The sequence below is a fragment of the Oreochromis aureus genome, linkage group 14, assembly GCF_013358895.1.
Source record: "Oreochromis aureus strain Israel breed Guangdong linkage group 14, ZZ_aureus, whole genome shotgun sequence".
Taxonomy (NCBI): Eukaryota; Metazoa; Chordata; class Actinopteri; order Cichliformes; family Cichlidae; genus Oreochromis; species Oreochromis aureus.
In genome coordinates, this window is record NC_052955.1 from 9280894 (window position 1) to 9298130 (window position 17237).

The 17237-nt window shown below is 39.8% G+C and overlaps 1 protein-coding gene across 1 annotated transcript; it reads left to right on the top strand.

The window, feature by feature from the left end:
• Positions 1 to 1896: 1896 nt before the first annotated feature.
• trpc4b (transient receptor potential cation channel, subfamily C, member 4b) lies at positions 1897 to 11602 on the top strand. Its single transcript, XM_039622275.1, has 12 exons — positions 1897 to 1967; positions 2354 to 2767; positions 3600 to 4118; positions 7479 to 7821; positions 8001 to 8140; positions 8284 to 8600; positions 8705 to 8900; positions 9005 to 9199; positions 9457 to 9498; positions 9631 to 9720; positions 9823 to 9895; positions 10109 to 11602. The coding sequence occupies exons 2-12, from the start codon at positions 2390 to 2392 to the stop codon at positions 10369 to 10371; spliced, it is 2556 nt and encodes an 851-aa protein (XP_039478209.1). The 5' UTR covers positions 1897 to 1967; positions 2354 to 2389; the 3' UTR covers positions 10372 to 11602.
• Positions 11603 to 17237: the final 5635 nt, after the last annotated feature.

Sequence of the window (17237 nt, forward strand, 5' to 3'; positions counted from 1 at the left end):
GTAAATGCACAAAACAGCAGACTGTTTTGCAGATGTCTTGCAGGTGCAATGTAATAACAGCTGGAGTTAAAACAATAACAATGATCACAAGTCCTGTAAGTGAGATATTCCAAAGCAGGGGAAATTTGTCGGATCATACGCGGTGTTCTCTCACACACATACAGTATCTGCTAAAATCACACAAGACTAACACGTGCAAGTTGCAACAACTACAAAGAAAAGGAGGAAATACTAAATGTGAGTGCATGATTCATAGGACATCACTTGATGAAGTCCATCATCTCAAGACTGTCCTCTCACAATGCCTGCAACTGATTAAAGTCAGCAATTACCTTCGGAGCAAAACCAAAAGGCTGAAAAGAACCGAGTAAAAGGAATTTACAAGTATGCACCTCACAAAAGTATAAAGTACCTCATACAAAGTCATCCCACATAGCTGTATTTCAAAAGGAGGAAGCACCGACAGTGGCTGCGGAAGAAAAGGTGGTTTTGAAAGAATGTTTTTAGCCACTTCTGTGTTTGCATTAGCCAGCTAAAGACTCATATTAACCTCTTACATCACTTGGCTGTTGTTCACATAACTCAAACAGCAATCCTTTAAGAGCCCAGTGGATATCATAATATAAAGAGAATTCACAAGATCTCTTGAACAGCAATATGACTGGTAAAGTAGATTCTTGTGAACATTTATTAAATAACCAAAAACTTTGCAATACAAAAAATACACTCTTATAGGAGTCTGGGGTTGCAGGATGTCTGCAAAACCCTTGAGACTACAAAGAGGAAAGTAGCAGGCTAGGGTGTTGCGCAGATACAAATCTCTGCTTTTTAAAGGAAATGTGTGATGTTACTAAAGGGCAAATTCTGCATGTGTTGGTAATTCCAGGGAAATCACAGATCTTTGGTATCTGCTTCTCAGTGATGTATATCTATTCCTTGTGGTTTCCAGGAAACATCGTTAGCAGATGGATTACAGCAGCAGAAAACCACAGTGGGTGTCACTTCTGTCGGCTAAGAGCAGGAAATTGAGGCGATCGTTTTTACCAACCCCTAAGAATATTGTGTGGTTTGATGACTTTTGATTTCTCCAACAATACTACAAGGTAGAGTCCGAATTTGGCATAAGCAATATGAAAGCATGGATCCACTGGGCCTTTTTTCAACTGTTCAGGCTAGTGATGGTGGTGTAGTGGTGTGGGGGATTGTCAGTATTTAAAAACCACAGCCTACTTTAGTGTTGTTGCTTTCCATGGCGATCCATCTATGAGCACATTTTGCTCATATTTTGAAGATTAATTCCAGCAGGATAAGGCGCCTAGTCACAAAGCTCAATTCATCTAAAACTGGTTTCTTGCACATGACAATCAATTCACGCCACTCAAATGGTCGCCACAGCTACCAAAAACAAAATCTCTGCGGAAGGCAAAAGAGGGTCCAAACGAGTATTAACAATGTGTATCTAATGATTTGGCCGTTATCTAATAATAACAATTAAAATTTGTTCATGTGAGCTATACACTCACACGAACATATTTTAACTGTTTTTTTAAATTTATTTATTTTGTATGATTTTAATCCCGCCCTTAAGAGACTAATGATCTTATTTTCTAAGCACCGTTATTACTCGTTTTGTTCCTTCGTTTATTTAGCATTACCCCCGACACCTGTTACACCAGTGTTAATGTCCTTAAACCTACAAACAAAGTTACAGTTACAGTAGAAATTGCGCCTGGATGAACGTCACGTGCTGTTTTCTTGCGTGTATTTTACAGAGACATTTGCGGTAAACTGAAGGAAAGGGGTGGGCAGGGGACCTGACATGCCATTAAGTTGCAGACTCTTTGGTGGAGACTTCAGAGATTAAAAAAAAAAAAAAATCAGAGCGCGCAGCTTCCCTTTCCGACTGCAGCTGTGCGCGGAGCTTCGTCGACTGATTCATGTGACTTACAACTGGAAAGCATCAGGAGGTAAAGTTTGTATTCTTTCGTGTGTTATTAAAGCCACGATTAAACAAGGACTAGGGTACTTTAAACGAAAACTAAAGGATTTTAGTCGCTTTTTTTCCTGCATTTGTAAGCGAAAAACAACTTTAATCATCGTTCAGTTAACGATGATATGTTATTGTTATTCGTTGTGTTAGTATGGGTGATTAAATATATATTTTACAATGTTTTAAAGGCAAACATACCTGTTTTTATTTGTTTGTTTGTTTTGTTTTTGGTTAAGCACTGGCATCTCAAAATGTGTCATGTGAGCAGAAATATGTCTTTTTCGTGTATAAAAGTATAACACGGTCAGTCTTTGTCAGTAGTTGACATTTGACTTGGTATTTTTTCTTGTCTTTATTTTTCAGTAATTCTCCGTGAAGACTGAGACAGCTTGGGCAGCAATGTCTCAGCTGTACTATAAGAAAGCTGACAGCTCCACGTACAGGGACCGCATCCCTCTGCGGATCGTGCGGGCAGAATCGGAGCTCTCTGCTCTGGAGCGGGCCTACCTGGGGGCTGTAGAGAAGGGGGACTACGCCAGCGTGAAGCAAGCTCTGGATGAGGCTGAGATCTACTTCAGGATCAACATCAACTGCGTTGACCCCCTAGGACGCACAGCTCTGCTCATTGCTATTGAAAACGAGAACCTGGAGATTATTGAGCTGCTGCTCAGCTATAACGTACACGTGGGTGATGCCCTGCTACATGCCATCCGTAAAGAGGTAGTGGGGGCCGTTGAGCTGCTGCTCAACCACAAGAAGCCACGTGGGGAAAAGCAGGTACCATCTATAATCAGTGACATCTGATTTGCAGTTATTGCTGACCTTTCAACATATCTGTGATATTATTGTGCATTATACTTTTGTAATGTATTTGCATAGAGACATTTGACAATGACTTTACTTTACATGGTTACGTTAGAGCAGAAGTGTCTCACTGTCTTACTACAAGTTACTAATTATTACATGGTTATATTTGTATACAGGAATTTATTGTTAAATATTTGTATATAGTATAAACTCCTCATATGTTTAAGTAGGAGCAGTGAGAAAAATCATTTTATTTTCTAGTCTGACTCTGAAAGAGATAAGATGCAAATAAGTGTGTTCTTTGCCCTTGTATTCTAGCTATGACTGGATGATTTAGGGAATAAAGCTATTATCTTCTCTCATAAGTTACCAAACCCCTGCTTCTGTGGGTCTTTCTGCTCCAGCTTTTACAACAAATTAGCCATTCTCCACAGTCTGTTTATCAGATGCTTTGAGAAAGGCCCCGCTTGTGTTTAGCTTCTTGACATCTTTGTAAATTAGGTCTTCCAGTACTGCTTGCTTCTCTCTATGTATTCTGTGAAAAGGGAAAAAACAGGGTGTTGCTTCCAACCAGGAAGACACTTTGAGGCCAGCTGAACCACAAGCCATTAGTTGTGTGCTTGCTGTTAGACAAGATGGTTAGAGACTGAAGACAAATGAAATTAGATCCAGTCAAAGAGTTGTTTCAGTTCCTGTGAGAGGTTTAAAAGCATTGTACTTTTGTGATAAAATGTTTGTGTACTGTAAATGCGTTATTTTATGTCTATTCATTTGTGTGTTGCTCTGTTGGTTTCTTCAAAAGGTTCCATCAGCTCTGCTGGACAAACAGTTTTCAGACTTCACCCCAGACATTACTCCAATCATCCTCGCAGCTCAAACTAACAACTATGAGATCATCAAACTGCTCTTGCAGCGAGGGGTTTCTATACCCCAGCCACACGCTATACGTTGCAACTGTATGGAGTGTGTGTCCAGTTCAGACGTGGATGTCCTGCGTCACTCCCGTTCTCGTCTAAACATCTACAAGGCCCTTGCCAGCCCGTCACTCATTGCCCTCTCAAGCGAGGATCCTTTCCTCACGGCATTTCAGCTTAGCTGGGAGCTGAAGGAGCTCAGCACGGTGGAGAACGAATTTAAATCAGAGTATGAAGAGCTGTCCCGTACATGTAAACAATTCGCAAAGGACCTCTTGGACCAGACCCGTAGTTCCAGAGAACTGGAAGTAATCCTCAACTACCGTGACGACATCAACCCGTTGCTTGATGAGAACACTAATGAGCTGGCCCGACTGAAACTGGCTATCAAATATTCCCAGAAAGAGGTGAGCTTTTATTTGATTTCGATATGGTCTTTGTCACATTGGAACAAAACGTTTTTTTTCTGGATATATTCAAGGTGAAAAAGACATGAATACAGGAATTTGTCTACACCAGCGCACATTCAGAGAGGCAACAAGAAATAAGAATCACTCTAGTTGAATATGACAAGAAATGCGCCAAGATGAGTTGTAAATGGCCTGGGTGGAGATGTCCTGTGGGAGTTTAGAGCAATATGTAATTGCCAGGCTGGCTCTTAGCGATGCATTACAGTAGCCCTCTTAGAGAATCCCACGATAATTGGATAATTGAGGATAATGATGGGAGAAGTAATGGCCATTTCCCTGAAATACAAACTCATAATATTTTAAACTGGGTGGGGACCTTTTACTGTCTTTTAACATATTCTCTGGATATTTCTCAATTACATGCCAGTTTTGTATTATTTGCGGCAATTTAAAGAAAATCTACTAATAATTAGATACTGTGGCATTCACACAAAGATCTGTCTCATTCATAATTATATGTATGTTTAATTTATTTTGGAGTATAACAGTACATTGCATGAATATCAACCTAACACAGAGCAGGTGACAACAAGTTTTTAAAAAGTGGTGCTTTTGGTGTCAGGTCACAACATGTAACTTTTTTTCACACCTAAACGGCGAATAGTGTCGGGAGAATCTGTTTTGTTTTGGTGAGGGTGGTGTCTCTGTAGAGCATGTATAGAGGCAGAGGCAGGTCACCTGACCCCACCTGCTCCCTGTGAATTCACCTGACAGTGACCGGTGCTATTGTCACATCGGTGCATCACACAGCGTTTATACCAGGTAGCTGTGAGAGTAAACACCAGTTAATGTTCAGTCCACCTGGCATTTATGTTTTCACATGCAGCTCTTTCTGGTATATGGTTTAACTCTACTTACACTGTTACAAATTCAGGATTGCTTTGTTTGTTTTGGTGTTTCCTGGATAACAGACTGGAATATAAAGTACACATTGCGTGCACTCTGCGGGTGTCTTTCATTTATTCCACTCATTAAAGAGGCTGTGTGGAGCTTTTGGGTCTTGTTTGTCTACAGCAGTTGTATAGTATTTGCAGAGCTAATGGCTCATACCACCCATGTAGTCTTAGAATTGAGGCTTTAAGAGTCAGCAGTGTATTTTGATGACACAGTTGGCGACATGAATAAGAAAGATCAGTATGACTGCCAACAGTTCTGTGTGCTACAATTTATCTCCATGGAAAAGGCTTTAGACAGGCCTTCCTACTAATTTTGTTTATCTAATCATTTGGCCTAAATGGACTCCAGTGAGCCTGAAGTGAGAAAAATGATCTTGGTAAGAAAAAGATCATTTTCTTTTTTTAAAAAACATTTTTGACATTTGGTTTTCAGCTTATGTGATTATTTGTAAATTTATTTTAAACCTCTTTAGCTGTAATACAGATAAAGGGTCCATATTAAAAATCTACATCAGCACATTTAAAAACAGCATTAGCATTATATTTAATGGGCCTTACAGAAAACTGAACCGATGATAAAAAGCAGTTCCCATTACCCCCAACCATGGCGTCTCCCTCTGGAACCTGGTTCTGCCCGAGGTTTCTTCCTGTTAAAAGGTAGTTTTTGCTTCCACTGTTTATTGCTCATAGGGGGTCTCTGTATTATTTTGTATTATGTTACCTTGTCATGAGACAAGGTAACATTTTTCCAATATTCTGGTGACTTGATTTTAACTTTGTGACATGCAGAGTTATCCTGATGGAAGGAATCATCAAAAAATGGGTACACTGTGGTCATAAAGGGACGAACATGGTCAGCAACAACACTGAAGTACACTGTGGTGTTTAAATGCTGATCGCCCACACCATACACCACTGTCACTAACCTGGACTGTTGAAAAGCTATGCTTTCATGTTGCTTATGCCAGATTCTGACCCTACCATGTCTAGTCTATCACTTCAAAGCCGTCTGGCCATTCTCCTCTGCCAGCTGTATCAGAAAATTGCTTCTCACTGGATATTTTGCTTTTTTTGCATCACTCTCTGTACACAGTAGTAGAGTCTGTGTGGGAAAATCCCAGTAGATCAGGAGTTTTCTCAGACCACCCTGTCTGACACCAACAGCCATGTAACATTCAACGTCACTTAAATCATCTCTCCTTCTAATTCTGGTGCTCATTTGAACCTCAGCAGGTTGTTTTGGCCATGTCTACATGCCATGAGTTGTTGCCATGTTTGCCATCATTAGAAATCTTTGTTGTAACATGTTGTACATGTGTACCTAATAGAGTGGCTCATGAGTGTAGAATATCATTGTTTAATAATAACAATAATAGCAATTCTAATAACAATTCAGATTAAAAAGACAGACACAGAGCCATATTAGTCAAGGATTTAAAAAAATTATTCACTTCAATATTAATTGGACTACACAAACAAGAACTTGTTTGATGTCAGCAATATTAGTATCATGAAAATCTTCTTTCTTGTATTCTTTGGAGATTTCTCTGGAGGTTTCTTTTCTTGCTACTTGCTGTGCTCATTCTGCTTTTGCACATTTTCCTCTGAACCTGAGCTCAAACTCCAAATCCAAAGTGTTAAGTGTTTAAAAAGTACAAAATATATTTAACTGATTTTGAATTTTGGATTCTCACTACAGTAACTATTACAAATAGTGGTAGTGTTATCTGTGAATTTTTAGATAATAGAGTGAATATCAATGTTCTATATGATGTAATTTGCAATATACTGTGAAACAGAAGTAAGAACACTAATTGATGTAGGAGAGTCTAGCGTGAGATCTGTGTAGCGTCATTTTCACCGTCAGAAAATGTCCCCATACAAAATCTGTTCCTTCCAGATGCCACCATTTGCCTCCAGTCATTTTATGTCAAGTTCAAATCTGGCCAGGACAGTTCCTGAAGGAAACTTTAAAAAGGCAGATTCTGCACTGATAGATGACCTCATCACCCGCAACAAAATGCTTTTTAGTACCATAATTGGGATCCATTTAGCGATAACTGGGTTATGTTGAAATTGAATTCCATCACCATCTGCAGATGTCCAACAGACTTTTATATCAAATCTCATAGAGCAGAGAAAATGTGCATGGGGAAAAGATCTGGCAATCATTTCTTAACAGAGCATTGAACATCACTTGAGAAATACCTTTTTGAAACTCTTTGTCTTGAATGAATGTTTCTAGTTTTTTGGAGTTCTTGATCTATTGTGGCAAAAAAATAGCTTGTGTGCACCATTAATTACCTTTGTTCTGTTTAGTCAGTTTTTGGTTGGACCTGAGAGACAATTTATTTCATGTAAACATCTTTAATCTTTATTTGTCTCTATCTTTGTCTCCTAGTTTGTTGCTCAGCCCAACTGCCAGCAGCTGCTGGCATCTCGCTGGTATGATGAATTCCCCGGCTGGAGGAGGCGTCACTGGGCAGTAAAGCTCATCACTTGTATCTTCATTGGCCTCATGTATCCGCTGTTATCCATCTTCTACCTGATCGCTCCAAAGAGCCGCTATGGCTTATTCATCCGTAAGCCTTTCATCAAGTTCATCTGTCACACTGCTTCCTACCTGACGTTCCTCTTCCTGCTCTTCTTGGCCTCGCAGCATCTACAGAGTGATGATCGGTTGGAACACCGTCAGGGCCCACCACCCACCATTGTGGAATGGATAATCCTGCCCTGGGTGCTTGGTAATAATACACACACATTGCAGACTCTTTTTAGCTTTCACTCCTGTGTACATGAACACTGTAGTCTAAACAGAGGTTTGTCACATGATTTCATTCATTGCGTCTCATGTGTGTTTCCCTCTGGACAAATACCTAAGCAAAAATACAACAATGACACATCTTATTTTCATTCCTTGAAGGCTTTTTATGGGCTGAGATCAAACAGATGTGGGATAGTGGTTTAGAAGACTACATAGATGACTGGTGGAACCTGATGGATTTCATAATGAACTCTTTGTATCTTGCAACAATTTCACTGAAGATTGTTGCCTATATTAAGGTAATTTATATTAAAGGCTTCTATCTGTCTGTCTGTTTTATTTGTTACTTTGTGCTGGAGCAAGCATCATGCCGGAAAAGTTGACATTGTGTGCTATCAGTATTGAGCATGTTTGACTATTGTTCTTTTTCTTTTTTCAACAGTACAGTGCAAAGTGCCAGTTGAGAGACACCTGGGAAACGTGGCACCCAACGTTGGTGGCAGAGGCATTGTTTTCCATCGCCAACATTTTCAGCTCCTTGCGTCTCATTAGTCTTTTCACTGCCAACTCCCATTTGGGGCCTTTACAGATTTCATTGGGCCGCATGCTTCTGGACATCCTTAAATTTCTCTTCATCTACTGTCTAGTGCTGCTAGCATTTGCCAATGGCCTCAACCAGCTCTATTTTTACTATGAAACAAAAACTAATGGGACTTGCAAGGGCATCCGCTGTAATCAGCAAAACAACGCTTTCTCCACGCAAGTTGAAATTCTTACATAAATTACCCATGAAAATCTGACTTGATTAATATGTTTGTTTTTCCAACAGTGCATACTGTGATGTATGGTTGTTTTCTTTTTAGGCTATTTGAAACACTGCAGTCATTATTTTGGTCTATCTTTGGCCTGATTAACCTGTATGTGACGAACGTGGAGCCGGACCATACATTCACAGAGTTTGTGGGCTCTACCATGTTTGGCACCTATAATATCATCTCCCTGGTAGTGCTTCTAAACATGCTAATTGCAATGATGAACAACTCATACCAGCACATTGCTGTAAGTAGCAAAATAAAGATTACACAATTATTTATTTCCCATTAGAGTTATCAAAATAATCTGCCTATTGCTTTTTTGTATAAATTGTTTGTGTTTCTTTTCAGGATCATGCAGACATAGAGTGGAAATTTGCACGGACAAAATTATGGATGAGCTATTTTGAAGAAGGGGGAACTTTGCCATCTCCATTCAATATAATACCCAGTCCAAAGTCAGTTTATTATCTAATTGGATGGATAAAAACACATTTGTTTAGGAGACCAAGCACAAAACGTCTTGAAACCTTTGAAACTTTGGGGGTAAAGTGTTTCCAGAGATTTTCTCTGACCTGTACTGTCACCACTGCATGGCATACATTTTCATGCATGCCTGTTTATACCCTGTCTACTATTACAGCCTCTAAGTGGCTTCGAAAATGAATTCATCCATGTTAATGTGTGTCAAACGATTACCTATTGAAAAAGGGCAAGTAAGAAAAAAAAAATCACCTAATCAGTGAAAATGGAAATAACCTGGTGCTGTCTTAATGAGCCTTTTGTTTTTCTTGTAATTGCAGAGACGTGCAGCTGAAAATGTAAAATTAAGCCATGAGTATCAGGTAATAATTTGTATTATATTGTACTGTATTGTATATTATTTTTGTTTGTTTTTTTACTATCCTATTTCGATTAAATGTAAATGATTAAATGTAAACATAACTCTTCACTTGTTTAAAAATAATGTGTTTTAGGAGGTTTTGAAGAACCTCATGAAACGATATGTGGCTGCAATGATTAGAGATGCCAAGACAGAGCAGGGGTTGACAGAAGAAAATTTCAAGGTAGCATTAAATTCTTTATCATTTAAGCTTAAATACCCAGTTGTATTATGTTTTCCATATATTTTTTCCACTGTTTAATCTCAGATTCCCAATAATTGATAGGAGCTCAAACAGGATATCTCCAGCTTTCGCTTTGAAGTTCTGGGAATGATGAAAGGTAAACCCGGGCTAGCAGGTAATATTGCAAGTACCACCTTGGCTTACCCTGGAAATCCATTCAAATATTCTCCTAAATTCCCTACTGATGAGTCTCAACAGAAGCAGGACATCTTTGATATGTTCACTGCCACCACCAACACTACCAACACCACCCTACAACCTGCCAAAATCACCAGGTCTGCTTGCTTTAATAGCCAAATCAGTGGTTCAGTTATTTTGTCTACTGCAGGAAAGACTCAAAAAGGGGCTACCAAAGAAGATTCAAACACTGGATCCCTTCACAGAAGGAAAAAACTCCCTTCTCTGAAATGTGATGAAATATGCTCATTGCCAGAAGAAGAAATGTTGGGTACTGATGAAGAAATGCAAGGAAAACATCAGACTGAGGACATAATTGTGGACGTTTCACAGACTGATGAGAAGGAATTCAAGGAGATTAAACCTTCTTGCAAAGAACTTGATAAGGATGAGCTGACAAAATATAAAAATTAATCTGCCAGCAAGTAAAACTTAAAATAGTTTATTGAAATAAGTTTGCTTGTGATAAACTGTACTGTGGTAAATTACCTATTCTGCTTAATCATGAATTCTATCTGGTATATAATGGTATTAGAAAATCACAAATTATATGAGATGCATACACCCACAAAAATATGTGCTGAGGACAGGCATCAGTGCCGACTTGATCCTCAAGCAATTGCCAAACCAGTTAATAATTTATGTTTTACACTGAGCAATTCATTCCAAAGAATCCTTACACCCCGCTGCCTATCTTCTACTCTTTTATTGCCCACTTACTATGCTATGCAAAAATACTGTATCTTAACCCAGTGTCCAGTTATTTGTACAGAAGAAATAATCAACAGTTTTAACACTGATATTGTATTCAGTACTGGAGGTAATTTGAAATTTAATCATACTGTCAAGTACAAAAGACCCTTCTCTCCTACACTGGGAGGTGAAAGGGAAAGCTTTATTCTTATTTTTGCAGTTGGAATTTAGATGATGTAATCTAGATTTGGTCCTGTAGTAACTGTTGTAACCTTGCAGGCAGTGTTGCAGACTAGTGAACTACATTTAACTTGATTTATAGTTTAACTTATTTTGCAATAACTTACAGTTGATCCACAATAACGTAAGCACTTCATTTTTATGTTTTTGTGGGTGCTTAGCTGTTAAAGCTACAGCTTTGACCCATTTATTTAAACAGTTTTACGATGGCAATCAACCAGCGTTTAAACTAGGTACAGCAGGCTGGTATTGCCCAGCGTTCACTAAGCAACATCATCAATGATAAAAGTGATGGGTTTTACATGCTGTTTTATCCCCACCTGGAGTTCCTAGGCAACTGTGTGATGGCCAGTGTATAAACATAACTGAGTGTGTTTATTCACTGGCCATATCTCTGTATATCACTGAGATATACAATGATGATTTTATAAAAATATTTTGTTAAAATTTTTATATCATATGCAGATTGCCAGTTTAATCTTCTTCTTTTTTTAAAATCTGTTTGAAGTTATATTTTAAAGTGGCTCTATATAAACAAAATTTCTTCATGTGTTGATTTAGGTGTAGTTCTTCCAGTTCTTTCAGTATGATTTACATTTTCCTAACACTGCTTGCAAGGTTAAAGGCGTTCTAGAAATTTGTGATTACTCTTCAGTTTAGTAACTTGTCACATGTATTTAAATTGATCTGAATAAATAAAATTGAATGCTAATGTAAGTGTTATCTTGTCTTGCTACCACATCATGTACCTCTCTTCAGTTAGAAGTCCTCCAGTTGTTTGGTTGTCTTTTGGTAAGCAATGACATTTCTGTGTGTTTAGTCTATGTTAGGTCATTCTAAACTACTGAGAAAAGGATTAATGATAGGACACATAAATACTGTAGAAGCAGAAACATATTCTAGAAATAGAATACGTAACTTATTTCTTATTTAAAATAAGTTACATAATATATTATTCTCAGATAACATATCTTAGTAATATCAGACACATCTTGAGTTTACATTTGAGAATGAATGGAGAATTAATGGTTCAATCATACAGTATCTTCAGCAAGGGTGAGGAGTATGTATGGCAGATAGATTGAACTTAGACATTTATGATTTAATGCCAAATGAAAGTGTTAATGGCTTGTTGTTATAGACCAAGTGTGAAGGGTTTTTTTTTTTATCTGTATACAATGTGTGACATATTAGATCAAATTTGTGATCTTAATTATGAGATCTACTTTACAGGTGACCTGAATATCAATTGGAATTCGCAGAACTGTCTAATAATAAACAGGCTCCTGACTGTAGTACATATATAGATAAAATAGAACTTTTTAGTCATTGTACATGTACAGTGAAATTATAGGTGCTCCATGCCAGCTGTGCAGGAGTAAAAACAGATAAAAATACTAAAGACATCAGGAATAAATAGCAAACAGAAGAGATATATACAGTTGAAGCATATATATACAAAACAAGAGAAAGGCACACAATGGAGAACAAAGTGCTTGGAAGCAGTGCAAAAGGACTTGGTTTGAGTATAGAGTCTGTCTGTGAGTAACCTGAGTGATAAGGGTTACTCAGATCATGGCTCAGATTGTTGAGGTGGGTGGGCAGGGGTGGGGTGAGGTGAGGGGGGAATAGTGTTTCTTAGCACCCCAAATAGCCCAGGGGAAGAAGCTGTTAGTGAATCTGGAGGTGTGGGACCTGATTGACCAGAGGCGCCGACCAGAGGGCAGCGGGTCAAACAGGTAGTGGGTGGGGCCCGAGGGGTCACCTGTGATGGCCCTGGTTTTTCTGAGACAGGAGGAACTAGCGATGGCTTCAAAGGGTGGCAAAGGGCAACCAATTACTTTTTGGGCGGTGTTAATTACCCTCTGCGCAGCCTTCCTGTACTCAGTAATGCCTCCTGCGTAACATAACGTATTCTGAATACTTTGGATTACTTAATATATTATCATGCTTTTTACAACTACATGAATGTACTATTGCTGTGTGATTTATTAAGGGTTACTCAGATCAGATGGCGAGTCACTGAAGGTAACTCGCCATACCAATACCAACTACATTTTTAAATCTTAATATAAAATGAGTAACAGTAGGGTGGACATTAGGTAAGGCTGCTTTTTTTGCAGCAATCTCATATAGAAAACTATTCTGCACGTATATAAAACAGGTCCGCGGCTCCGAACCATAGTAAAGGGACCTGTGGCTAATACGGTGGGTTCCGTGTTGGGCTCGTAGCTGAAAACTAGCTTTACTTTGTTGTCTGGGTCAACTTTGCTAGCGAGAGACAGAGAGAGGCGTTGAAAGGATGCTCCAACTGAACTTATTGTTTCGGAGGAAAACACGAACACAGTTTACAATCGAGTCTTAATAGCTTACTTACAACTGGGCTCGTCAGGCACTCTTTTTGGCTGAAGTGGTTATTATTATATTTACATGCTTCCATCTCCCGTTTCTGGTCGGTGACAACTCGTACTTTTCGACTCTCCTTTTTCTCCCTCCCTCACACTCACAGACACATAACGGGTATGGCAGTCCATTCTCCCTGCAGCACGAACTACACTGCCCATGAGGCTACATTCTTTAGGGCTATGCCTGTAACACTCTGCCTATTGCCTTCATATTAAATAATTTTTTGAATAATAATTTAAAAAAATATTTCGTCACGTCATTATGCGGGCCGCAAGTAGAGGTGACATGGGCCGCGAGATTGAGACCCAGGCATTAGAGCCTCTTGAAGCGTGTTTTGTTTGGGTTTCCACCGGCGTGGAATTACCAAAAATAGAGAGGGCATAGCAAAACATATGAAACAGGAAAAGACCGCCGTGTAATCCATTTATTTCAACAAAGTAACTGTATTCTGAATACCACCTTTTTAAACGGTAAACTCTAAAGGAATACAGTTACTCATATTTTGTATTTTAAATACATAACGCCGGTACATGTATTCTGTTACTCCCCAACACTGGTAGGAGAGCACGCTCTCCAGTGAGGAGCAGTAGAAGGCCAGAAGCTTCCCGTCCAGGTTACTCTTCCTTAGGACACAGAGGAAGTGCAGCTGCCTTTGGGTCTTCTTTAATAGGGCGTTGGTGTTGTGGGTCCAGGTGAGATCAGCGGAGATGTGGGTGCCCAGAAACCTGAAAGGTGGAAACTGATTCCACCCATTCTCCATTTATAATCAGAGGGGAGTGGACCTATCTGTGCCTCCTGAAGTCCATTATGATTTCTTTTATTTTAAGGACGTTTAGCTTCAGGTTATTTTGAGAGCACCAGTGGGACAAGTTCTCTACCGCTGCCTGTACACTGTTTCATCTCCATTAGAGATGAACCCAACCATGGTGGATGTTAGTTGGGTGTGTGGGTGTACAGGCCGTAAAGTAGGGGGCTGAAAATGCAGCACTGTGGGGATCCAGTGCTGAGTGACAGTCGGCGGGGAGAGGTGGGGGCCGAGTCGGACTGATTGAGGCTGGTTTGTAAGGAAATCTTTCATCCAGGAGCAGGTGGCAGGGGGATCTGAAGGTGGTCCAGTTTGGTGGTAAGGTTCTCTGGTATTATGGTGTTGAACGCTGAGCTGCAGTCCACAAAGAGCATCCTCACGTAGCTCTTCCTGTTCTCCAGATGGCTCAGCACTCTGCGAAGGGTGATGGTGATGTCAATTTGCTGTGTAAGCAAACTAGTGGGGGTCGAGGGAGGGGGCGGTCATTGATGTGCTGAGACACTATGTCAGCTACTTTAACTGTTCTTACTATTCTTCATATTTTTAATTGAAGCGTCATTAAAACAACCCACAAGCATAGAAAGCTCTCAATGTAGTTCCATTGCAGCAAAAAAGAAGACATTTCAATGGATCTTTGAGCAAAGGGTTCCACTTAGAACAGAACAGAAGAACCAGCAAATTGACAAATCTTTTTTGCGATTTCTCTCAAACTCCACTCCTAAGCATCTCTGCAGAAGAAAAAAAAAAGGTCAGGGCAAAAACAGAGTAAACAATAAAGCATTAAGAGCCAACTTCACTGACACAGGCATCAACTACAGGCTTTTCTCAACCTTAGGTAGCAAGCAGTGATGAGTGATTGCAAACAGGTGAGCTCATTACCTCCAGCTGCACTGAGCTAGAAGGCGGTAATCCACAAGAAACAGAGACTGAAGTTAACTTGCCCACATATACACACACTCAAGCTGATAGGTAAGAGAGAGAGAACAATAAAAAGAAGACAAATTAGAAAATAGTGAGCCAATCAGGAATAAATGATCATTTAAAAACAATAGAAACAATTAAAAGGAACTACACTAAGTACAATAAAATAAATACAATATAAATATAAGCTATGCAGAAGTATACAAATAAAGTAAAAGGATTCTGAGCTGGAAAAGGGTAAGTACATATTTACACAATTTACAATTAAGAATGCTACATCAGCATGTGCAGCAGACAGACAGTAGTGTGCGTGCAAATAAGCATGTGCAAATTAAGAAAAGTCCCCAAAAGGGCGGTTTTGATTTTCATGAACGAAATGCCCTCATGACTCATCGAGTGATGCTTCTTACCAGCTAACCGGTGGCATGCAGTCTGACGACGTCACATTTTAGTACCTGCTTGGATTGCTTAAGGAGGTACTAAAAAAGTACCTGGTACCAGGTACTATGACCTAATGGAAAACCCTGAAAACTGTGCCAAGTCGATCCGAGTAGGTACTAATGGAAAAAAAGGCTTTAAGTTCCTTTTCCATTAGTACCTACTCGGGTTGTACTAATTACGTACTTTACACTAATATCGTGTCTCATACTAATTACGTAACGGGATGCTCGGCCGTGTTGCTATGACAACAACTCAGTTGTATTGGAAAACCAGTCAGTCCTTTCTCCTGGAGGTCCTAGATTTCACACTTCTATACCTGGGGATACAGCTGAGGGTAGAAGTGTGAACAGTCCATGTTGGGGGTGGGTAGGGTCTTTGAGCATGGAGGCAGTTATCCTATGGACTCTGCAATAATAGATGCTTTGCATACAGGGCAGTGGCATTCTAATGATCTTTTCAGCAATTCAACACTCTCTGCAGGCGTTTGCAGTCCATAGCATCAGTGTTGCTGTACCACCCAGTGATGCAGTTGATCAAGATGCTCTCAACCATGGAGCGGTTGAAGTTGCTGAGAATTCAAGGGCATATACCAAACTTCCTCAGCCTCCTCAGAAACTATAACCGCTACTGCCCACACTTTAAGCTCCCAGACGAACAATGGCCGGTGGCTTCTCCCCTCCTTTTTCATGTCCACTACCATCTCTTTCATCTTTCATCAGATTTGCAACCTCCCTGCTGTCGGCTCATCCCCACTGATGATGGATCCTATTACTGTGATGTCATTCACAAACTTTAGGATGATAGGCGCCTTGTTATAGACAACACAGTCATGGGTGAACTGGGTGTAGAGGATGGGGCTGAGGATGCATCCCTGTGGAGTGCCCATGTTTGTAGTAATGCTGGGTAAAATTCCTTTACTAATCCTGACACACTGGCTGAGGGAGAGGTTGAAGATGAAGAAGAGAACATCAGCTAACTCATTGTCATGCTCTGAGAGTCCACCCAGGGATGTTGTCTAGTCCTGCTGCCTTATGAGGGTTGATCTTCCTCGGTGCTGTGTGTACCTGATCTGATGAGATTGTTGGGTGAAGGGATGAGGGGCTGGTGGTCCTGTATGTATGTCTCCTCTCTGTGTTAAGGCTGGAGGTCTCAGAATGGGTGTAGAAGGTGTTGAGGTCATCGGGATGCTGTCTATGGAGCTGGTGATGCTGGTAGTGCTTGTGTAGTTTGTGATGTGTTGTAGGACTTGCCACATGTGCCTGGAGTCAGCAGTAGAATAGAAGCCATCCAGCTTCTCTCTGTACTGCGTTTTGGCTGCTCTGATGGTTTTCCTCAGTCATACTTTGCAGTTTTCCGCTCAATCATTGCATGATCTAAATGCAAGAGAGCACGCCGCATGCAGTATGTGGTGTACAAGAAGCAAAGAAAAGAAGAAAATGGGTGGTGTAGTACTGCTGGACATTACAGTGGCAATTGATATAATTCATGTAATTCATTGTTGAAGAAATTCTGTTATGGTTTTAACCAGTTTGCATTATTAAGGATGGAATTATTTAAGTAACAGTAAATAGGACAGGCTTAAATGTCAGGGCTTTTAAGTGTGTAATGGCCCAAGAAAGGTGTCTTGGCCTACTGTTGTATGTTATCTTAACTAATAGCATAACAGTCATCCTTAATAAGCCTATTATTTCAATGTATGCAGATGATTCATCTATATATATATATTAGCTACTACTAAGAAAGAGTTAAATGTCATTTAGATTCTGAGTTGAAG